We start from the raw sequence: 24533 nt of genomic DNA, 5'->3' as shown, positions 1-24533 counted from the left end.
AGACAGTTACTCAGGGTGTCAGGGTGCATAGTTCCTGCCTCAGTACAGGATGGGTGAGGGGGGGGGGGGGATATGGAGGCTGTGGGGAATGAGAGTGGGAGGGTGAGGAAGGGAGGATACCCATGGAGGCTGGGCAGTGTGATGGAGGAGGGCACCTAGGAAACTGTTCTAGTCTGGTTCTTTGTTGCTGGGATAAAACACTGACCAAAAGCAACTAGGCGAATAAAGGGTTTATTTGGCTTACAGGTTACAGTTCATCATTGAGGGAGGTAAGGGCAGGAGCTCAAAGCAGAAACCTGGAGGGATACTGCTCACTGGCTTGACACCCATGGCTTGCTCAGCTTGCTTTTCTATACAACTCAGGGCAACCTGCCCTAGGGTGGCATCACCCACAGTGACCTGTCACATCCATTATTGATGCCTCATAGACAAACCCAAAGGCTAGTCTGATGGAGGCAATTCTTCAATTAAGGTTTCCTCTTCCAAAGTGACTCTAGTTTATGTTGAGTTGGCAAAGTTTAACCAATACAAAACCCTTCTCTGGGCACAGTGGCTTCTTCTGGCCTTGTGGCTGATGGTATTTGGCGACCCACTTGGGACATTCAGGTAGAGGCACATAGCACCTGGAGCACAGAGGAACACCTCTAGGTCAAGTCCTAGCCACAAAGCTTACTGTGTGACCCATCCCTCCACACTGTTCCCTTTGCAGGGCATAAGATCCAGGACCCTTCCCTCCCAGAAGGCTCCTCTCTAGGGAGGAAGTCACTCCACAAGGCAGGAGGACAGTGATTCCATCCTACATGTAATCTGCTCTTTGCCTGTTTGATTCCTGGCTACATTTGCTTTCATTTCCCAAGGGATTGGAAAGAACATTCAGCACATTGCTGAATGGCTCTCAGTAAACATCCACCTGGAGTGGCTCAGGGGTGGCTTGCAGAGGCTGATCCCAGCCTGGGAAGTACCTCAGCCTCTGGCGAGTATGACAGCATATCCTACATCCTACCTGGTCCCTGACCAGACAGACCCAAAGGCCCCACCACCATTCAGAGCGGTCCATACCTGTGTGCTGAGGCTGAGGTGTCTCTAGTGGTGTGGAGGAGGGCCACCCTAAGTGGACCTCACATAAGGATAGGGTCTGATTTAGGATGTCCTGGATAATTGAGTTTCTGTGCAGTGATGTGGCTGTGGGTGGTTGTGTGAGTGGGCAATTGAATACTTATAGATCGCTTGGATGCCCATAGGTGGTTGTGTGATGGTGGGCAGTAGTGCATCTGGGTGGTTTTGTAGCTATAGGCAATTGAGTGATTGGATGGGCTGTGACTATGGGTGATTTTGTGACTGGGTGGTTGTGTGACTAGGTGAGGTTATGTGACTAGGTGATTTGTGTGACTGTGGGCAGCTGGGTGGCTGTGGGCAGTTGGGGGCTTTATGTAAATGCCAACTCTATAGCATACATCACATTCTTTGACTTGCCTGGGTATCACATATGTGTATTATTTTGTGATGGACTGTTCTTAATGGTGGAAGAACAAGGCTTGAATAGTTGAAAGCAAACAACAAGCAGACCACAGGCCAGGATATGAGGCCAGGATTCCTAGGTTAGGTGCCATGGACACTACTGCTTGGAGGAAAGACTACCTAAGCCTGGATCCAGACATTGTCTGCTAAGGGGGCATAACAACTCCATCCAGGCTGGCCTAGAACTCACTCTGTATCTCAGGTTGGCCTTGAACTTGTAGTAATCCTCCTGAAGTAGCCTCCTGAGTGCTAAGGTTGTAGGCATATGCCACCATGCCCAGCCCCTCTGGGGCTTTTCCCTGTGTCCTGCAGTATGCTGGTGACCTCAGTGGTCTACACTGGGCCCAGTAGTGTGGCCCTTTGACACTGTAATATGACTCACTGTCTTCAGTGAAATCACAGTGGGAACCTCATACCCTAGCCTGAGTCTGGTTAGTCCTTGTGGCAGATATCAAGGGTTGTGGGTGGCCTCCCACTTGGTGTGTGGATCATGTCCTTGGTCTGGCTCAGCCCCAGGCTGGTCAGGAAGTGGGAGGTGGCAGCCGACAGTCTGGAGACCTATAACTTATGCTGGTACAACCTAAACCCAGATGAGGACAGGGCATGACTTGCTCAGAAACCTGCGAGGCCATTAAGGGGCCCAGCTGAGAAATACAGTGAGTGTTTCATCCTAACAGGCCATGCACAGAGCACCTGTCTTTGGACACCATTGGGGGAAGATGGATGTGGCACTTGGGGCTTCTTTTCTCTGTGTGTTTCTTTTCTGGGTGACAGGAAGCCTGGTCACCAGTGAGAAGGGGTTGGGGAGGAGCTAGCAGAAGGTTGGAGAAGGCAGGGTGGGATGGAGACGCTGTCCGTGTCACAGACGCATAACGCTCAAGTTTGTACCAAAGAGCCAATGTGTAAGTGAAGGAAGAGGGGAAAATAGTGCCAAAGATGGGGCTGCAGAGATGGCTTCAGCTATTAAGAGAGCTGGCTGCCCTTGCCCAGGACTCAGCACCCACACGGCAGGCAGCTCACAACCCTCTGTAGCTCCATTTGCAAGGCATCTGATGCCCTCTTCTGACCTCCTTTGGCCACCAAACATAGTCATGGTGCACTTAAGTATGTGCAAACAAAACATTTGTACACATAAAATAAGAAAATAAATCGGGGTGGGGGGGCTGGCGGGGAGGGTGTCTGAGACAGTAGAAACAGCCCAGGCAGAGAGCTCTGGCTCAGGGTCAGCCATCCATTTGGAGACCCTGTGGTCTCAGCCCCTGTGGTCAAGGCTGTTCAATGCTAGGAGGGAAGAGGAAACGGGAGGGGGGGCTAGGAGGGAAGAGGAAACGGGAAGGGGGCACTGAGGGGGTAGGAACAGAGTTTCAAATGCGGAGCCGTCCAGGCAGGAGGCCTTACTATGTTCCTGAGCTGAGGAGGGGCTTCAAAGAAGTTCTGAAGTCAGGAAGGGGTCTAAGCATGTTCCTGGGGTGAGTAGAGGGGACCTCAGCATGCTCCTGGGATAGGCAGGGGACTTCAGTGAGTGCTGACAGGCTGAGCAGAACTTTATACACCCAAGTTTGAAGCCCAGTGAGCAGGGTTAGAGATTTCCAAGGATCTCCTGGCCTATTGGTGAACAGCTCATGCTTTCCTTGCTCAGGGCCTTCACCAGGCCCCAAAAATAAACAGATTGCCCAATCCAGGTCACAGTGTGGAGCCAGCAGAGGCCTGGGCCTGACCAGAAGTAGACAAGGACCCTTTTGTATCTACTGTCGGCTCACACTGGTCTCCCAGCCCGTGCCCATCCTTGGCTGTACTGTGGCTTGGCCTTCTGGCTTTCTGAGACTTCCATGTGAGGATCACAGATTAGAACCTTAGACCTTCACTCATTCATCAAGGGGCCTCCTGAACCCCCTCATACCATCTGGGTTGCTCTGTGACTCACCACTCTCAAAGAAGCTGGCCTCTGGCACATGGGACTTGTCTGAAAGGTAGCCTTCCTATACCTGGATGACAGAGTCCTTGGGGAAGGCCTGTTCCATGTTCCATATGGCCCCAGCCCCCACCTGGCATGCACACTGGGCTTTCGCTCTGAGTGGCTGCTGAGCCGCCATGAGGGAGACACACTTCCCCGCCCTGTGAGACAGTCAACACAGAATAGTGAAGGGGCACTCCAGAGGGATCCTATTGTGAGTGTGGAGCACATCCAGGCAGAGGATCATGGAACGTGGTATCGGAGAGCCTAGGGCCTGGCAGGGCAACCCTGCCGCCAGCTCTGTGCAAAGCCACTCATGAGCAGGCACGGATTCTGAGGAGAGCAGCTCAAAACAGGATTGGAGGTAGACAGCAGCTGCAGGCGGGACCTGTGATGGCACAGGAGGCTCTAAAGGTGCTTAAGCCACCTTCTGAATGGCATCTGGTGGGAACATGGGCTATGGCACTCTTTTCTCGGATGCTCCCCGGGCCGCACGAGGCAGCAAGAGCAGGAGATGGCATCAGAGGCAAAGCTGTAGACACAGGGCCAGGAGTTGGGACCAAGCGGGCAGTTCTGTGGCCCTGCGAGCGGTATTGGACACAGGAGACCCTGGAGTAGCAAGGACGCAAGCGTCAGGAATAGTGGGCGGCTTAGGGATGGGAACAGTCCTGGAGGCCACTTAAGACTTGAGAGTCAGATGGCTGTGAGCTGGTCTGCGTTTGTATTGTGATATGACCCTGCTGGTTAGAGTCCCTCAGCCGGGCATGGGCAGTTGTGGGGGTGGGGGTGGGGGGATGGGGGCGTGTCATGAGAACATACCATGAGCAATGGGGTGGGCCCCACCGGGGCACTGGCATGAGGATGGAGGGAACCAGGAATCACAGCAGCCCAGCACCTCTGGACATCTTAGTCTCTGATTCCTCACTCAGGCCTGTAGTCTGATTTCCCAGGTACTGTTGTGAGGAGCAGATGACTGGTAAGAAATGTCCTGCTCCCCCCTACCCCCGAGGGCTTGGGTGGTAGGGAGGAGGTTACCACTGAGGTTTACTGAGGGCTGGGAGATCCAGGACCCAGGTTTGAGCAAGGCAGAGGGGAGAGGCCCAGTGGAACTAACTGAAACATTAGGAACACCCAGTGTGAGAGTACACAGCATGTGGGGAACATGCATGCATAGGTTTATACATTCTGGGTGAGAGTGTACAGCTGTGTGTACATATATACATGGATATGCTTGTGTACATGAGTATGTGTTCCATGCATGTTCATGTGTCTCCATATTTCATGCACATGCTCTTGTATGAGTATGTTTTGCACATGAGTATGTATTGGAGTGAGTATGTATTATAGTATATATGTGTTCTTATATGGATATGTAATATATATATATACCCATGTGCATATTGCATGTATATGCTTTTATGTGTGGGTATGTGTTGTATGTGCTCATGTTTATTACATGTGTGCTTGTATGTATGGGTGTTTATTCTGTATGCTCCTGCATGTAGGTGTATATTGCATTGTGTGTGTGTGTGTTGCATGTGCACACTTGTGTATGAGCATATGCACATTTATCTGGGTCAGAGTCAAAGTCATAACTACAGAGTGGCAGCTGGGACTTGGACTTTGTGGAGCAGATGCTGTGTTTAGGGGGGGACATGTCCTTGCAGTGACTTTGCAGGGGAGTCTGTTGGTGTCAGGGGCATTCCTAGCTGCTACTCTCTTTGGAGCACCCCGTGTGACCTCCATGCCTTGGATAGTACAACACTGGCTCAGGTGTAGACAATTGGGTCATTTTTCAGAGCTGGGTATTATGTTTGTAGTCATAAGAATTAATTTGTATTAATTTGAAAAACAAGCAAGCAATAACCCTGACAGAGTCAGCTTAAAGATCCAGGAAGCAGAAGATCTGGGACACAGCAAGAGTGCAGGAGCCTCAGAGGCCTGTGCGCTGCCCCCCACAGGGAACCTGTCCTCAGCTGAGCCTGGGCTCAGAGCCTTCCAGCACAAACCCCTCAGCTCCTGGCCTGCCTGCACCTCTTAACAGCTACTAGCTGCTGAGGTCCATTGTCAGCAGAACAAGCAGACTCCAATGAAGTCCACGACATCTGCCGATGATCTTTGTGAAAGGCAGGGGTGGAGCTGACCAATCAGAGTGCCATGTGGGACCACTGGTACAGAGTCTCCCTGGCCATCCCTGCTTTGTTCAGCTGGAGACCTGTGGCCTTTCACTTCCTGTCTAAAGGTCCCCATGCCCAACTTCAGGGCACAGCTACCACCTCTATCCCTCTTGAACCTCTGGAAAAGACTGGCCAGGAACTATCCCAGGCTACCTCCAGTTCAGTGAAGAGGTCTCAGCCAGCCTCCCAAGAGCCGTGGTGTCCTCATACATTCACAGACAAGGACTCTGAGCACAGGAAGGAAATGCTCCCAGACCATGTGTCTGCAGAGCTGGGCCTCACTGTAGCCCCCTCCCCTCAGTCTATCTGGCCAGCACAGGTCTTCAAGCTGTTCCTATCACTTTCTTTTGTTTTCTTTTTTGAGACAAACCTCATGTCAGGCTGCCTTCAAACTCACTATGTAGCCGAGGGTGGCACTGAACCTGTGATCTCCTGCCTCGACATCTTAAGGCTTGAGGTTACAGGTATGTACCATCACTCTTCTTGGTTTTTGTTTGTTTGGTTGGTTGTTTGGTTGTTTGTTTGTTTGGTTGGTTGGTTGATTGGTTTGATTTGGCTTGGCTTGGTTTGAGTTACTGGGGATTGAACCCAGGGCCTTGTGTATGACAGGCAAGTATCCTACTGACTGAGCCACATCCCCAGCTGTGCCCCCATCTTAATGCCTGAGATACGGTTCTCTGGCTGCTAAGGCCCCACTAGCCCCCCCCCCCCCCCCCCCCCGCTGCCCCGGCACCCAAAGGTTCCCAGTTGGCCAAAATGGCGTTGGCTGAGGCTGACCTCAGCAGTTAGCCAGCTCCTGTTCTCACTCAACAGCTGGAAGGCTATTCACTTAATACCACAAAAAGGAATTATTAACAAACTGTATAGCAATGCTGGGAAACGGGGCAGGGACAAGAATGAATTACAAAACCCAGCGAAGCCAGCGAAGAGCGAAGCCACAGGCTGCATGCACCTGCTGAGCCCTGGTGCCCTTGGTGGCCTCCTGAGGACCTGGGCACCATTCATGCTGGGACTTTTCTCCAGAGGCTCCAGGGAAGGTGAGCCCCCCTCCCCCACACTTTTGAAAAATCCAGCAAGTCCTTTTCTCCAAAGTTGTTCCTAACAGCCACAAGGAAAGTGTCATCTTTCTTTTTTCTGTGGCTGTGACGGTCTCGAGGGAGCCCACAGGGTTGAGGTGGGGCAGGGGATTAAAAGAAGGGTGGGAAACACCGTTTTTCATTTGCCTTGTTCCGTTCCAGGGGAAGGAGATGAAAGTCAGGGAGGTTTCGTTCCAAAGCAGTTTGATTAGATCTGCTCGGTTTTAGTCTTCTGTTTCGTTTTGTTGTTTTTTAATGGCCCCCAAAGGAAATTCTAGATTTAAGACCTTCCTTAAGCCAGAGAACAGTCTCAGATGTGAGCTCCTAGCTCTGGGCTCAGTTTATTTCCCCTATTGATATTTTCTAAACATCGAGGGCTCCGTGGAGGGGAAGCAAGATGAGAGCAGCAACTTGTGCTAAATATTTAATCCCAGCTTCATCGCTCCTGGCGTCTTGGGTTTTTTGTTGTCATTGTTGTTTTGTTTTGTTTTTTTAATCACCTTTAAATAAATTGACTGAGATACACAGAAGAGGGTTCTGTGTTCCTGGAGCCTGGAGAGCACCGTTTGATTCCATCCATTCCCTTCCGAGCTGAGCTGCAGACAGTTTCAAAGTTACGAGAGACCTCTTACTTCAGACAAGTCCACTCTCTGCCATTTTATTTTATTTATTTTGGGGTTCACAAAAGTGTGTGCAGATCCCTGTACACATGTATGTGCGCACGTATGGAGGCCAAGGGTGGGTGTAGATCTCCACCTCATATATTGAGGCAGTTGAACCCAGAGCTTGAAGATTTGGTTAGTGTAGATAGATAGACAGCTTATAGCTGGGGCTACCTATCTCAGTTTCCTGATGGGGGCATCACAGTGGGTCACCATGCCCTCTTAGTATACGAATTCAGGTCCTTACACTTGCATAGCAAGCCCTTTACCTAGTAAGCCTGTCTCCAGCCCGGAGTCTATTGTTTTGAGGGGGATGTTCATGTGTGTGTGTGTGTGTGTGTGTGTGTGTGTGTGTGTGTGTGTGTGTGTGTGTGTGTTTCAAACTTAGTCTGCCCCTTGGCGGTCATCTTTGCATGACTTTGAATTTCCCTGGGTTACAAACCTTTGAATCATTATTGATTTTCATTGACTTGGCCATAGTAGGGAGGCTCCGCTCCAGTTCATCCTCAGCCATCCCAGAGGCCAGCTGTTTTTTTTAACCTACACCCCACTGTGCAGAGCTGGCTGGACCAGGAATTTGGAGGGTCCTGGCTATCTGAATATCAACATTTTCCCCCACTTGGTTCTCAAGCTCTGGCTATACAACCAGACTGTCAGAGCCAGAGGAGAAGCAGAGTCACAGTTGGCGCACAGGTCCTCACCAGGTCACAGAACAGGAGGAAGACCTTCTGCCCTGTGAGTTCCTTGGGAAACCCAAAACGAGCAAGGAAGCTTCCCAAAACAAACAAGTAAATCAGCCAGGCCTAGTACTGGGGGGGTGGGGGGGCTTAGGCAGGAGGATTGTGAGTTCAAGGCCACCCTGGGCAACTTAGAGACCTGGTCTCAAACTTTTAAAGTAAAAAGTAGGCTAGAGATGTGGGGCTTAGTGGTAGAGCACCTGCCTAAACAGCACCCCCCCAAGTGAGGGGCTGGGGTGTGGCTCAGTGGTAGAGCATCTGCCTAGAATCCCCCAGTGAGGGGCTGGGGTGTGGCTCAGTGGTAAAGCTCCTGCCTAGAATCCCCCAGTGAGGGGCTGGGGTGTGGCTCAGTGGTAGAGCCCCTGCCTAGAATCCCCAGTGAGGGGCTGGGGTGTGGCTCAGTGGTAGAGCCCCTGCCTAGAATCCCCAGTGAGGGGCTGGGGTGTGGCTCAGTTGTAAAGCTCCTGCCTAGAATCCCCCAGTGAAGGGCTGGGGTGTGGCTCAGTGGTAGAGCACCTGCCTAGAATCCCCCAGTGAGGGGCTGGGGTGTGGCTCAGTGGTAAAGCTCCTGCCTAGAATCCCCCAGTGAGGGGCTGGGGTGTGGCTCAGTGGTAGAGCACCTGCCTAGAATCCCCCAGTGAGAGGCTGGGGTGTTTTAGTGGTAGAGCACCTGCCTAGCATGTATGAAGTCCTGGGAGCAATCCTTAGCACCACAATAGAATAGTCAACATAAAGAAGCAGGACAGTGGTGTCATGGTGCCTCTGGGCCCCTGGGCTCTGGAGAACAGATTCTCCATAGAGACCCAGGAATCTTCCTGTTCACAGAGACACTGGGATCCTGCATTGTGGCAATTTTGAGCACTATAAGCGCAGGATCTCCCCCCCCCCCCGATTTAGACACCCCTAAGCTGTTTAAGAGACTGAGCTCAAGACAGTCATGACACAGTGGGGCATGGAGTCTGGCCTGCGTGCAAACCTCTTACCTGTGAGCAAAGGAGGATAACAGGTCCTGTCTGAGGGCTGCTGTTCTTACAGAGCTGTGGTAGAATGCCACCCCGGGGAGAAAGGAAGACACCCTCTGGCCATTGCTTGAGCAGCTTCTTTGGGTTATCAGCTTCCCTGTCCTTGACTGTATCCATTTTCCTCCACAGTGGTAGCCCAGTAAATGGCCACCACTCAGCATTAGAACTGTTGACATGTGCTGGCATGCGATGGCCTCCATGTGTTTATAAAGCCAACCATGCTGGCCAAGCCCATGCTCCTTGAGGGTACCACACCCAGAAGAGCTCACCTATCTTGGCCTTGGAGCTTCGCTGGAGACAGGGAGGCCTTAGGATACTCAAGCCATGTGGACAAGAAACAGTGCAGGCACACAGACAGGCTGCCCATGGCCTTCAAGGATCTTCCAGAGGCAGCCAGCAGGAGTTATCCTACCTAAGGGACCCTCCCCCACCCCCTCCTGCAGACTCACAGGGAACTGGTCCATTTCAAGGGTGGGGCACACAGAGTCACATCTCCCCTCACTGTGAGGATGTTGCCTTCTTGGGACTCTTGGTACATGTTCCTGCGAGGGCACAAATAGTTATGACACATCACTGCCACCATCCACCCACCCAGTCCTCGGGGGCTCCCTGCCTCTTGACTCTCACCCACAGCCAGTAGAAAGACCAGGAAAGAGCAGCCACCTGGCTAGGCCCATGGGCCCCACTCCGGTCTGTAGATGTAGTTCGCTCCAGCTTCTCAGGACACAGCCCACATGTGTTCCACCCGAGAGACACTGATATGTAAACACTGTGCCTGCGGCTTTAAACAAGACTGGTACACGATGGCACCCGAGGGGCTGAAATGAGAAATGCCACAGTTAGCATGAAGCATCTCTGAGCACTTCAGGACTGAAGGTCACACTGATCTTCTCCCAAGGAGAAGCCCCCTCACCTTCCAGAACATTCACTTGCAGAAAGCCTGGTATTAAATAGCTTAATTTATCTCCCTAATGACAAGGGGGCTGTTTTTTGCTGTGTGAGTGACAGGAAGATTACTAGAGGCAGAAGGGCTGGTTTCTGCCTCCACGCCTTCATTTGATGAGTCAGGGACCCACTGTGCACTTAGCAGGAAAGGGGGTGTCTTGTCTTCCTTGAGGTTTTGTGTCCTTGACATCAGCCCCGTGATAGGGAATGCCCCAAGACATTAGCTCCTAATCCCTGGAACTTGTAAATGCCCTCTTATCTTGTGTGTGTGTGTGTGTGTGTGTGTGTGTGTGTGTGTGTGTGTGTGTGTGTGGTGTGGTGTGTGTGTGTGTTTGCAGGCCTCAGGAGCCATCCTCATCTTTTGAGATGGGATCTCTTCACTGACCTGGACTTACCAATTAATCTGGAGTCATTTTCACATGGGTTGTGTGGTCGAACTCAGGTCCTTGGACTTTCAAGATAAGCACTTTCCCTACAAATGCAGCCAGCCAGCCAGCCAGCCAGCCCCAGCCCCATGCCCTTACTCTGCAATAGGATAATAATAAGGATAAATGGAATTTGGGGATGGGGTGAGTACCCGGATTTTCTGGTGCTCCTCCTAGAATTACACATTTTTGTGCATGGGAGCTGAAAGGGAATTTGAGGTGCTGAACACAGAAGAGAAACCCTGTGAAGACAGAGACAGAGATGGAGTGATGAAACCACCAGCCAAGGATTGGCTGACACCTCTGGAGGGAGCTACCCTGCCCAGCCTTGATCCTGGACTTGATCCTCCATCACCCAGACAGGATAAGTTCCATTTTAGTTTAAGTCCACAGTGAGTGCCCTCCACAGTCTAGATCAGTAGTCCTCAACTTTCCTAATAATTCAACCCTCATGTTGTGGTGACCCCCCCCCCACCCCGGTCATAAAATGATTTTCTTTGCTACTTCATAACTGTCATTTCCCTACTGTTATGAATCATAATGTAAATATCTGTGTTTTCCAATGGTCTAAGGAAACCCCTGTGAAAGGATTGTTTGACCCCCAAGGGTCGAACCACTGATCTAGATGGTCAGGTTTGCACAGGAGGCCTCAGGTAGATGGAGGGCAGTGGCCGTTAGACAGCCTCTCTCTGGCTTCCCAGCTGGTGTCCTCTGGCACCTTCTCTGAGTTCCAGATCTCTAAGTTCCAACTTCTGGCATCTTGTCTGAGTTCCATCTGTGGAATGGGCTTCTGACAACACTGCTCACAGGACAGTGAAGAGCAAATGCAGCAGCCTACTTGGTGCTCTGAGGACAGAGCCCGACGCCTAGAAGGTTCTCTGTGGGTATTCACAGTTGTCAACAACAAGCTGATTGGCGTGTATATTGTGAATGACCGGAGAGGTCCACAGAAGCCTGCTGGGCCCAGCTGGTTCTCTGCCCTCTAGCCAGGCATCACTGCTGCCTCAGCTGGCCCCAGAAAGGGCGTGGGCAGTCAGTCAGCCCCAGGCCCAGACCTGGTCTGTAGCCAGTACAGCTCTGTGTGGCTCCGTGCCAGGACTGGGGGTGTCAGCCTGTTCAGCTGCAAAATTTGGCTCCACTTCTTCCTAGCCTGGGGCAGGTTATTTCCTAACTCTGCCTTGGTTTCCTTCGCTATACCATGAGGTAAACGATGCCAAGTAGTTCCCGAGTGTAAGGAGCTGTGTGTTCAGATCCCGGGAGATTCCAATGTGGACATGGTTGCGGGATCATTATTTAGCCCAGAGGATTGCACGGGAGAACTCATTCTCACATCACCATGAATAAACACAATCAACACTTACTGTGTTTTCGTTAGCGCTCAGAGAAGTTGTTCTGAGGGAGTCTTGGGTGGTTTCAGCCCCGGGGACAAGGCAAAGAGAATATGGAAGGTTGTAGGCACCTTGATGCCTACCTGCCTACCTTTCTAGTGGCCTTTGGGGACCAGTGTGGAGCTGTATAATGTTATAAGCATCCCTGTGATAGAAGGCCTTGTTCAAGCACCTTGCTTGGGATTTCCTGGGTTCCCTCTCTCCTTAACCCAGGATTATAGTGCGGACTACCCTGCTTGAAGCTATCACCACAATGACCCTCTCCAGCCCCATCTGGTAGTTTAAAAAGCCAGATCTGCAACTTTCTGTAGCTGATGGCCTCAGGATGAAGGCCAGGTGTGGCCATCTGGCTGATTTTGATCTTAGAGGCCAAGGTGGGGGGTCCCCATGACTAACAGATCCTTGTTAGGGGAAGTGTGCCCACTGGCCACCTAGTCCTTGGGTCTCCCCAGGCGTTGGCTACATGTGGGGATGGCTCTAGTCTACTGAGGGGAGGGGCTGTCACAATGCCCCGTGACTCCTCCAGCACCTCACTGGCATCCCTACACAGTGTCACCTTGTGTGCACTTGAGTGAATGACCTACATAGACCAAAAGGCAAGTGTTCAAAAGTCTCCCACGGGCCCTTCTTACTCCAAGCTGTTGGTCCAGAGCCCATATGAGGACATGGAGGGGACAGGACAGCCCAGCCCCCTTACCATTGTGAGGCTGTGGCGCCCCACCATGCTGACAGGGCAGAGGAGCCATGGACCTTGCCTTGAATCCCCCTCAGGCACACTGCCAGTATACACTGCAGCCCATTGGGAAAATGGCTCATGGGCCACTCACATCTCAGAGGTTCCAGGAGGGTTGAAATGAGGACCGTGTCACAACAAGTCCTCAGCGCAAGCTGTGAGCATCCATGCTCATTAACACACAGTCCCCCAGCTCCAGCTCTTTTTATAGAAGGGACAGTGTGCCACTCCGTTATGCTGTTGGCCACAGTCTGGGGGACGCACAGGTGGGTTGTGATGACCACACACAAAGTCCCTCCCCAGATGAGTCCTAGGAGAGAATTCTTTCATTTCATATATACATCAGATGACTCTTTGAGGGGAGTAGATTTTATTTACTCTGTGGCCCAACTTGACCTGGAACTCCCTATGTAGGCCAGGAACTTATGGCCATCCTTTCCCTCTGCTTCCTGAGTGCTGGGTTACAGGCATGCACCACCGTGCCTGGCTGGCTACTAATTTATTTTCACTTTTTTTTCTGTGAACTTAAAACCTTGCTTACCCTCCCACTCTACCTCCCCCCCCCCCCAAAAGCACAAGCAGGCTGCCCATGCTAAGCCTGTTGGGTGAGCATGATACTTCCCACTTGCTGAGGTGGCTATGTTGCTCCAGCTGGTGGCAGCTTGCCCAGCCACAGTGAGCCCATCTGGCTGGGCCTAACCTGCAGGGAGCTGTTGGTGGCCATCCTGGGCCATGGGTTCCCAGCCTCCTCAAAGACCCCTCCTGTTCCAGGAAGCACACACCCTTGCAGCCCTCCCTCTCCCCTGGTCCAAGCAGTTCCTTGTTCTGGGTCTGAGTGTCTGATAACATCTTTCCCTCCTGGAAGTAAAGGCTGACCCTTGCACCTGCCTGCCATACCTGAGTGCTCCTGAGACTTGTGTGACTGGGTTCACCAAATATGTTCTCTGCCTAGGGCACAGCAGTCTAGTACTTTTCCAAAGCACTACCCTAAAGTTGGCCAGAGGCAGACACCCTGTCTCTACCCAGCAAAGGCAGCCAATATCTGCCAGCCAGAGATGAGAGTGGACAGGTGTGCTAGGCAACAGGTCTCTGAAGGGACATGAGGGGCAACATTCAGGTCTCATAGCAACACTGGCTGTAGTAGCTCCAGAGATGTCTCTGTGTCACTGTTCAGTGGCCTGGGCTTATCCCCGGCGGCATATGGCTCTGAAGCCCGGCTGCCCACTGGGATCTCCGCTAGCTGCCAGGCAGAAGGATATTTTCTGGGCACTTTTCAAGTGTCCCCTAAGGAAGGCCCTCACTTCCCACCTGATCCCAGTGCAGATCTGACACAGTAGCCCCATAGGGATCCACCATGGTCAGTATCCTCCAGAATGCCCAGCTTCTCCCATGCTTGCCTCTCCACTGAGCCTACATCCACTGGGAAGCTGTGCTACCCACCTCCAGAACCTGAATTAGTTCTGTTCTGAGGCCTCCTCAGCACAGACCAGTCACTGCTTTAGGGTCACAGCCTCAGAAGGATGGGAAACAGTTCCCAAGAACAGTATGGTGGGAGAGGCCAGAGCCTGAGTAGAGTCTGTGGCAGGTTCCAGAAGCCTCTGGAGGGTCCAGACTTGAGCTGGCCTTGGATAACAGGGAGGAGTAGAGTCTACAGACGTCTTGGGCCTCCGCATAGCAGATCCCAGTGCAATTGGCTTGCTTTCCCCAGGCCAGGGCCTGCTTGCTGTGTTGCAGGTCAGCAGCACACAGGGTGGCTGGCGTAAGTTACCACAATGACAGTATTGTATTGTGTTTTTGGGTTTTTTGTTGTTGTTGTTGTGTTGTTTTGTTTGAGATAGGGTCATTGTAAGTTGCCCAGGCTGCTTTTGAACTCACTCTATAGAAAATAGGCTTTGAACCTGTGATCCCCCTGCCTCAGCTTCCAGTGCTGGAATAATAGACCTAGGCCACCACAAAGAGTAATAATAGCATGGCCACCACCCAGCCTTAAGGACAAGACTGTTGAACTAAGGAGAAGGGACCCTATGTCTGAGGGACCTGTTGTGTGGGGCAACCGGAGTCAATCTGTTGGGTGGCAGCCCTGGAGTTGTCTCTTGGAGAATTCGGAGGGCAAGAGGACAGGTTCTGTGTCCTGGCCCACTTTGGTCCCTCATATGCATGCTTGTCAGGCCCCTCATGTGACTTGCATCAAGTATCTAATGTCTTGGGTCTTCTTCTGGCTGCATGGTTGCTCCAACATGTTAGTGGACCAATGGACCCTAGACTCTGGTAGATAGAGTCGGGGAAGACAGTGTCTCCAACCCTGAGTGCGGCTCTGATCCCATAAAACCCTGCCTGCTGGGAGCTTATGGTAGATGCTGTACTATTGGGAGATGATGGGCATCCTCGGGGGAGCTGGGTACAGGCAAGTCAGTATTAATTATGGATGACAAGGGGGTTCAGCCAGAGCCTCAGTGGGATGCCCACAGCAGTGGCCCCGGCTTTGGTTGTGTGAAATCAGAGAAGCTTGCTAAAAATGCAGCTTCCAGGGCCCAGCACTAAGACTCTGGCCCAGCAGGTCAGAAGAGGTGTGTGGGGCCCCTAATTTGTAACAGACCCCTCCACACTCATACTTAGGGGCAAGTTGGCTGCCAGGAGCCTCGGAACCTGGCTTTAAGAGAAAGTGCTTCATAAGTTGTGGAAGTTGTCTATAGTCATAGTCATGTCACCAGAGTTCTCTGGGAGATCCAGAGGGACCGGAGACTCACATGGATCCCGGATTTGGGGGAGTCCAGAATAAACTGCCTCCAGGTAGAGTGCAGTGAGAGCCAGGGAATGGCTGGCAGCCTGGGGAAAGGAACCATGGCTTGGGGTCATTTGGGGAACATCTGAAGATGCTTCCTTCCTTTACCTCAGCTCCACCTGGAGACAACACTGGGCTCTTCTTGTATTCTCTGTTATTGTGCAGACAGGGAAATCGAGGCCTGAGGGGCAAGCACTGTTCCTGCTCCTCCTCAGGGGCCAGGTTCCTCAGGGCAGCATTTTGGATTCTTCTGGAAAGGAAGAAAGAACAGAATGCCAGGAGTCCCAAGTCAGAATGGACGTAGAGTGCCCGAGAGGAATTCAGACCATGAGAGAGGCACCTCTGAATAGATCACACTTGCCATTTCTATAAACCCTTGGGTTATTCCAGGAAAGGCGGTACCTGGGAGTCAGGGACACCTGCAGGCTCTGATGGGGGGGGAGGGGTTGCTGAGGGTCCGGGACATCAGCCAGCTTCCATGGAGGGTAGAAGGTAAGTGTCTGAACCCAGGGATGCAGAACCAGGAATCAGGTCATGCCAGAGGCCCTTTCAGGGAACCATGGGGCTCTAGGCCACTTGGATCTGAGAAATGTCACCTCAAAGGAGCAAGCAGGGGGAGGGAAGGAGGGAGAGGGTTAGATTGTGGACAGGAAGGCTGGAACACTGCCTGGTCGTCCCCAGGTCAGTGAGTGGAGGTGACTGCAGGGTGATGGTCAGCTGCCCACTTGTTCTTTGTCCTCAGACAGCAGTTCTGAGGCAAGCCTTTGGCTGCACTCGGGATCCTGAGGAGGGGACACCCTCCTCCCCAATGCTTCTCCTGGAGCCTGGCTAACAATGCCCTCCAGTGTCACACTGCCAAGTGCTCTGGGGAGGGAGCCCCCACTCTGCTTCTGCCCCCGTCAGGGTAGGGCACGCAGAGAAGACAGCCAAGTCAAGCTTCCCAGAAGGGAAAGAGGGCACAGCACAGGCAAAGGCCAGCTGTGGGGGTCTCAGCTGTCCTCCTGGGACATTCAGGAGGTGGGAAGGAAGAGAGCTTATGTCAGCAAAAGTGGCCATGCAGGTTTTGTGATTTTCTTTTTTTTTTTTTTTTTTAACTTAAGACAGGACCTCAAGTAGCCCAGGATGACCTTGAACTTATGTTCCTCCAGCATCCACTTCCCAAGTGCTAGGATCACAGGTGTGCACTATCATGCCTGGTTCATGTGGCGCTGGGGTAGAACCCAGTACAAACACTCTACCAACTGAGCCATATCCTCAGTGCCACATAGGTTGTATTTTAACAATTGGATCCATGCACTCCAGAAGGAAAGTTACGTGTGTGTGTGTGTGTGTGTGTGTGTGTGTGTGTGTGTGTTCTGCTTGAAGGCTCTTCAGGTAGGTGGGGTGAGGGTAGTCAGGCTGACTTTTCAAGGACCCCCTTCACAACTGGACCTGGGAAGCATCAGAGGAGCTTGTTTTAACCCCTTCTTTCCAAAGTCCTCCAACAGCCTGCACTGTAGGGTGTCACACAGTGTTAATACACGTGCAGTTCCTGTGCAGATATGTGACAGCACGCATGTGCCGGCATATGCATGCCTGGAGTGGGTGGCCAGAAGTTAACCATCTCAGCCCTGCATGGACCCTCAGCAGCCACTGCTTGACTCAGCCCTTCCTGGTCCCAGGTGCCCACTGCAACTCCATGAGGCCTGTCCTCAGTGGTCACTGAGAACCCATGCCAAGTGTCCAGTGGATATCCATTCTGCAAGTTTATCAGTCTGTCAGCACCCTCCCTTCTGGGAGACCTGGGGACATAGCTCAGTCATTAAAGTGTTTGTTATGAAAGCAGGAGGTCATGGCTTTGATCCCCACACCAATGGTGGGGGTGTGTGAACAAAAATGCAGGACATATGGGTACAAATGCAGGACATACTGCTGCACATTTGTAACCCCAGCATAGGGATGCTGAGATAGGCAGATTCCTGGAGCTTTCTGGACAGTTAGCCTGGCCTATCTTGTTGAATTCCAGGCCAATGAGAGACCTAGTCAAAAAAAAAGAAAAAATAGGCAGTAGTGTAGTGGTACATACCTTTAATCCCAGCAGTATTCAGGAAGCAGATAGATGCCTTGAAGCCAGCCTGGTCTCCATAGTGAGTTCCAGGACAGCCAGGGCTACATAATGAGAACCTGTCTCAAACAAACACTAACAAAAGCCAAACAGATGGACAGCTCCTGGGAAACAATACCCAGGGCTGTCCTCTACTTTTTATGTGCACACGTGTGTAAGGACACTACTGTTTACAGTGATCCACCTGTCAAGGTGTGTGTCCATAGAGTCATGAGGTCCACCCTGCCCACCCTCCAACACACACACACACACACACACACACACACACACACACACACACTCAGCTTCCCACACTGGCTTCTGGAAGGCTGAGGAGGGGATGTGATCATTGATCAAGTCTTGATCAGGGAACTATCAGAGTTGTTTTGGCTACTGCCTGCTACCTGAAGCCCACCCAAGGCCACAGGAGGGCCTTGTCTATAAATCTCATCACTCACCAGTGTGTAGGACACTAGCCTCACCTGACAGTGGGGGCTGAGGACCCGAAGGGCCCAGCAACTTCAGCTATGTTATCTATAAAGAAGGATCTAGACCTGGAAGGTGTGTATGGCTCCACCGTGGGAGCATCCAGGCCTAGACTGCTCGAAAGTGCCCACAGAGCAGTGTGATCCCCAGGCCCACATTTGTGCACCTGGAAAAAAAAACCAGCATGGCTGTTGAAAGATCCATCCTGAGAGATGAGCCTTCAGGCTGCGTTCCCACCTGTCTGGCATGGGGTGGAAGTGGGGAGCCAGGGAGACCCAGATTTTATGCTAGAAGGATACGGGGCAATGCCAGGCTAACAATTTCACATTGTTAAGGTCAAATTGCATCAGTGGGGAGACCTTTGATTCTTGTAGAATGGCACTAACCTTTCAAAGCCACTTGGCTTCATGTTCTTTGGCTGGCAAGGAGACAGGGAGGGTCAAGTGCCAACCCTCCAAAGATTGGTGTTGGGGCCCAGAGAGGATGGCTAGCATGTGTATACACACACACACACACACACACACACACACACACATACACACACACACACACACACACACACACCAAGGGACTAAGACACAAGCTGACTGACCAGTCACATGCCTGTGGGTCCAGGATGGATGCATGGGAGCCCCTGGCCAGCACCAACTGAGCTTTAGACTTCCTGACTGAGGAAGGGCTCTGTGGAGATCTAAGGGTTCCCCTGTCCATCCAGCATGCTCCCTGCTCTCCTCAGCTGGTCTCCCACAGTTCTGAGGGCCCCGAATGACCTCAGGGAGAGTTGAGACCTCATGCCCTTTTATACAGGAAGTTCCTTAGGTTGAGAGGCTTGCTCCAATGGTTCTGGAGATGCCTTTGGTACTGCAGGGGGGCTTTTACATGGCTGTGGATGTGAGCGACACCTGACCATCTACCTGAGAGCTATACATAGCCAACATACGCTTTAAACTTTTCAGATACTGTGACCACAAATAAAGGCATGGGTGTAGCCTCAGTTTTTCTCATGAGCAGATTCTGACCTCCCCCATGTACCTGGCCTAAAACTCACAGAGATCTGCCTGCCTCTGCCTCCTGGGTGCTGGGATTAAAAGCATGTGCCACCACATCTGACCCAACTTGTTTTTTATCCCTCACTGACTGGTAACTCACCAAGCAGGCTGGGCTGGCTCTCCAGAACTGGCTTTTTAAATGTAGGTCCTGATGATCAAACTCAGGTCCCCATGCATCCAAAGCATGGGCTTCAGTCATTGAACCATCTCCCCACTGCCTATAAATTATTTTTTAAAGAAACATATGCTATGGGGCTGGAGAGATGGCTCAGAGGTTAAGAGCACTGCTTGCTCTTCCAAAGGTCCTGAGTTCAATTCCCAGCAACCACATGGTGGCTCACAACCATCTGTAATGAGATCTGGTGCCCTCTTCTGGCCTGCAGGGATACATGCAGACAGAACACTATATAAGTGTTAAGTGTATAAGTGTATAAGATTAATAAATAAATCTTTAAAAAAAGAGTCTGTTCTTTAAAAAAAAAAAGAAAAAGAAACATATGCTTATTTGGGGGGGGGGCAGTATATATGTCACAGCACATGTGGAGGTCTGAAGACAAATTTTAAGCATGAGTTTTCTCCTGTCATGTGGGTCCTGGGGTTGAAATTCAGCTCTTCAGCTGTGGCAACAAGTACCTTTATCCACTGAGTGACTGAGCCATCTCACGGGCTCTTTCATTTGACCCTCAATGATAAGCCTCTGGCAGCTGGTTAGCGGGTGGCATCTGGAAATGTGTGTCAGCTTGGGTCCCAGCTGCACCCACACCCCAGCTTGTCCCCTCCACCCGCAGCTTCTCTCTGTGACAGGCTCTGTCTCTGTGTTCTACAGGCAGACGAGGGAGCAGGAGACGCCGCCTGACTTTTTTTACTTCTCTGACTATGAGAGGCACAATGCGGAGATCGCTGCCTTCCACCTCGACAGGTGAGTGGTGTTGGTTGTTGGTTTTGGTTTTTGTCATTGCTGTTTACTCTTTGGGGGCCGCCACCCAGCTCCCAAATAAATACATGGAGACTTATTCTTACTTACAAATGCCTGGCCTTACCTTGGCTTATTTCTAGCCAGCTTCTCTTAACTTACTTATCCTGTCTACCTTTTGCCTCTGGGCTTTTCCCGTTCTCTATTCTATGTACCTCTCTTTCCCTCTTACTCGGTGGCTGGCTGTGTGGCTACGTGGCTGGCTCCTGGTGTCCTCTTCTCCTTCTACCTTTCTCACTCCTTCCTCTTCTCCTATTTATCCTGGCAGCCCCTCCCATTTCTCTTTCCTGCCTAGCTATTGGCCATCCAACTTTCTATCAGGTGTTTTAGACAGGCACAGTGACACAGCTTCACAGAGTTAAACAAATGCAACATAAATGCAGCTCATCTTTGCATCAATAAACAAATATTCCACCACCTAGACAAAGGTAACGCATCTTAAACTAATATTCCTCAACAAGTGAGTCCCCTCTCTGCACACTGCCAAGAGCCATCCAGGTCCAGATTCATCTGTGTACCCATGAATACCACCTACAGAGAGGCTCTGGCCTTAGGGATCCATACAGCCGTCATCATTATCTAAACCATCAGAGTGGTGTGTGTGTGTGTGTGTGTGTGTGTGTGTGTGTGTGTGTGTGTGTTTCTGTGTGGGGGCATGCACAGAAAACCTCAGGTATCATTCCTCAGGAGCTATCCACTAGTCAGACGCACTTGCTGACCTGGAATGTCCCAAGTAGGCTAGGCTAGTGAGCCCCATGAATCAGTCTGTTTCTGCCCCTCAGTGCTGGGGTTACTAGCGTGTACCACCACACTTGATTGCTTGATAATGAACTGAGGCTATGCTGTCTCCCCAGCCTCATGTATCAGTCTTACAGACCAGGAAAAGTGAGGCCCCAGGAGAGCCAGCCACCCATACCCTTATCCAGATTCAACCTGCCCTCATGGCATTTATGAACCTGATGGGCACCAACACACCTGCACCCAGCAAGGAGCAGCAGGAGCAGATGGCAGATAGTATCATTGGGGATGAAGAGGGAGGAAATGAGAGCAAAGAGAAGTCCTGGGCATTGTGGGTTTTAACAGATCAGGAAGACACCTTGGAGGGAGTGGTGTTTTAGCGACAATAGGAAGTGATAATAGGTGAGAGGCTCTGTCACCTGTCTCCTAAGGGACAGCCCTGACCCAGCAGAATCTGGCTCACTATAGGTTCCACATGGCCCTGTCTGTGCCCTGAGGAGCTGTTCATAGGCCTGACCCTGGGGTCATCTCTGCAGAGGAACAAAGGGACCTCTGCCCAAGCAACAGAAGAGGGATAAGGCTCTGCATTCAGCCTTCAAGACCCTCCTGACTGCACCACAGCCATGGCTGGACATAGATCTTAACTCAGCTGTCATGGGGCTGGCTAGACTCCGGAGTTCAGGCTCCATCTTAGACCTATGAGCCAGAATCTGCTCTCTCACAGGATCCTGGGAGACCGGTGCAGATCACAAACCTTACCTGGGAACTAGAAATCCCCAGAAGGCAGACATTTAAGCATCCTGAACCCATGAGCACACCATGAAGTTACTCAAGTTACCGCTTTATAAACCAGTCGTGGGGCTGGAGAGATGACTCTGTTGGTAAATGCTTGCACATGGTGTCTGTCCTCAAAAGCCATATGAAAAGAGTGCATGGTGGTGGTACACATTTGCAATTCCAGGGCTGGAGAGATAAAGATAAGAGCACCTCTAGGGCTTGATAACCAATCAGTTTAGCTCAGTCAGTGAGTTCCAGGCTGCTGAGTGACCTTGTCTCAAAAACAAGGTTGATGGCTCCTGAAACCTGAACACAAGATTGACCTTATGTGCCGCACCCACGTGTGTCCACACACATGAAAATAGAGCCATGAAGCTTGAGGTGGCAAGATGCTGGCTGCAGTTGTCCTGTGAAGTCCTGGGGCCCCTCATTGCAGGAATGTAGTCTCTCCTTCCCCCTCTATCCTCCCCTCCTTCGGGGACAACTCATCTCGACATCCTGTGTCAGCAGGAAAAGGCTAGCATTGGGCATCTCCATTTAATTAAGCAAGCGGCAATGTGTGCAGAAAGAGCCCCATTAAGAGTGGGTAATTTAATTTAATTTCCTTTTTAAATTTAGCCCTGGAATGGGGGCACATTTTAGTTATCAGGCTGGGCCAGAGTCAACGAATGAGGCAGAGAGGCTTCAATCCCTCTGGGGTGCACATCTTCCTGGCAAGTGATGATTCTGGGCTGTGATGAGCCCGAGAACCTCGTGTGACAGGCAACCCAAGAGTGATGGTAAAGCATCTGGTCTCTGCAGACACTGAGAATCGGCCCCTGGGAGTAAAGACCCCTCTCCCCACCTTTTCTCACCAGGATCCTGGACTTCCGCAGAGTCCCTCCAGTGGCTGGCAGGATGATCAACATGACCAAGGAGATCCGGGATGTCACACGAGATAAGAAGCTGTGGAGAACCTTCTTTGTGTCTCCAGGTAACCTTGCTGAGGACAGGGTAGGGTAGGGGACTAATGTGGCTTAGGTTACATGTTGGCTTTGGTCAACTCTAAAAAGATGAGGGATTAGATTACTCTTCCATTTGCTCAGATAAGATGCACCCTAAGGAAGGAAGGGTTTTATGTGGCTCACAGTTCCAGAGTCCAGTTCATCATGGTGGGAAGGCATGGCGTCAGGAGCTGGTCACAGGGCATCCACAGTCAGGAAGCAGAGAGAGATGGATGCTGGTGCTCAGCTCACTTTCTCCTTTTCATTCAGTCTAGAACCCCAGCCTGTGGGGTCATGCTCCTCATACTGAGGGAGGGTCTTTTTACCTCATTTAACCTAATCTGGAAACTTCTTATAGGCATGCCCAGAGGTGTGTCTCCTAGGCGATTCTTGAGCCTGTCAAGTTGACGGTCAATGTTAACCATCACAGAGACCATAGAATTCATCTATCTAGCAGCTGTTTCCACTTAGAGTGGCCATGCAGCCTCCCATGTGTGACATGTATTGTGTACCAATCTGCAGACATATGGTCTCTTAGTGACACCTTCCTGTGCCAATGCAAAGGGATTTCGATTGTAGTCCACTGTGCATAAGTTGTTTATTTATTGTTGTTGTTAGGGTTTGATTTGGGTTTTAGGGGGACAGGCTGGCCTGGAACTCATTATTTATACCAGGCTGGCCCCAAACTCTGTTTTCCTGCCTTGGCATTGTAAGTGCTGGGATTACAGGCATGAACCACCACACCTGGCTGTTGTTTTCGTTTGTTGAGATAGTGTTTTGCTGTGTATCCCAGGCAGTCATCAAACTCCTGATCCTCCAGCCTTAGCCACCAAAGTGCTTGATGACAGGTCTATGCCACCACAGCTGGCCTGCTATATACTTTTAAAAGTCTAGCTTCTCTTGAAAGCCTCTGGTAGCCTGGCCCCCAGAGCCTTGTTCTCCTAAACCTTTCTAGATCAGAAAGCAGCCAGAGGGGCTGTCCCCTGGAGATGTGACAAGCAGCCTTCCTCTGCAGATGCAGCAGCTGGCCAGAGATATCTTGTGCACTGAAGGTCATTGCTAGACACCCTGCTTTCCAGGGAGATGTGTGTGGCTGGGGTGTTCACACCAATGAGACTTCAGTCTTCACACTGTGAACACCCCCCCCCATACACACACACAGACACTACATCATGTTGTATTTATCTCTGCATGGATATTCGAACCCTGCTCTCTGAGTTTCCCTATGGTCCAGACCTGTAACAAACTGCTTATTTCAGGTCTCTCTGATGCCCCTTTGGGCTCTGGAATATCCCTTCCACCTACTATATTATTGTTTATTGTTGTTTATTTTTTATTTGGGGGTATATGTGTGGTGTGTGGGGGTGTGGGTGTAGTATTTGTATGTGTAGTGTGTGTATAGTGTGTGATGTATAGTGTGTGTGGTGTTTGTGTGTGTGTGTGTGTGGTGTATATGATATGTGTGTGTTTGTGTGTGCGTGTATATGAGGGAGGAGTTATAGTGTGTGTGTGGTGTATGTGTGTGTATGGAGTGTGCATATAGTGTGTATATGTGTGTGGGGGGCGGGAACTGACCTCAAAGGAATGACTTCAGTACATTCCTAGGCCAATCTCCACTCTTACTGAGTCAGGGTTTCTTTCTGAACCAAAATCCCACCAATCCCCACTATTCCAGCTAGCCAGCTCAACCCCGTCTCTGCATCCTGAGTAATAACACTGCAAGTGGCCTCCACACCAGCCCAGCTCTTTCTAGGGCTCAGAACTCGTCCTCATGTTGGGAAGTAAATATTTTGCCCACTGAGCCATGTCCTCAGACCCTGATGTATTTTTGAGATGGGGTCTCATGTGGCCCAGGCTAGTCTGGAACTCTGTAGGTAGCAGAGGGTGACTTGAACTCTGGATCTTCCTGCCTTCACCTCCCAAGTGCTGCCATAACAGGTGTGTGAGGAAACACCTATTTTTTTTGTTTGTTTGTTGTTTTGTTTTGCTTTATGCAGTGCTGGTGATGGAAACTGGGGCTGCATT

The 24533-nt window shown here is 51.2% G+C and overlaps 1 protein-coding gene across 1 annotated transcript in view; it reads left to right on the top strand.

Moving 5' to 3' along the window:
- The window catches only part of Fam20c (FAM20C golgi associated secretory pathway kinase), a 55257-nt gene that overhangs the window by 19633 nt on the left and 11091 nt on the right, over positions 1-24533 (top strand). The window contains exons 4-5 of the mRNA XM_036171861.1: positions 19864-19956; positions 22383-22498. Coding sequence (XP_036027754.1) covers positions 19864-19956; positions 22383-22498 — 209 coding nt within the window. The remainder of the gene's footprint in view (positions 1-19863; positions 19957-22382; positions 22499-24533) is intronic.

The sequence above is a fragment of the Onychomys torridus genome, chromosome 22 (assembly GCF_903995425.1).
Source record: "Onychomys torridus chromosome 22, mOncTor1.1, whole genome shotgun sequence".
Lineage (NCBI taxonomy): Eukaryota > Metazoa > Chordata > Mammalia > Rodentia > Cricetidae > Onychomys > Onychomys torridus.
This window is presented reverse-complemented; position numbering and strand designations above follow the sequence as displayed.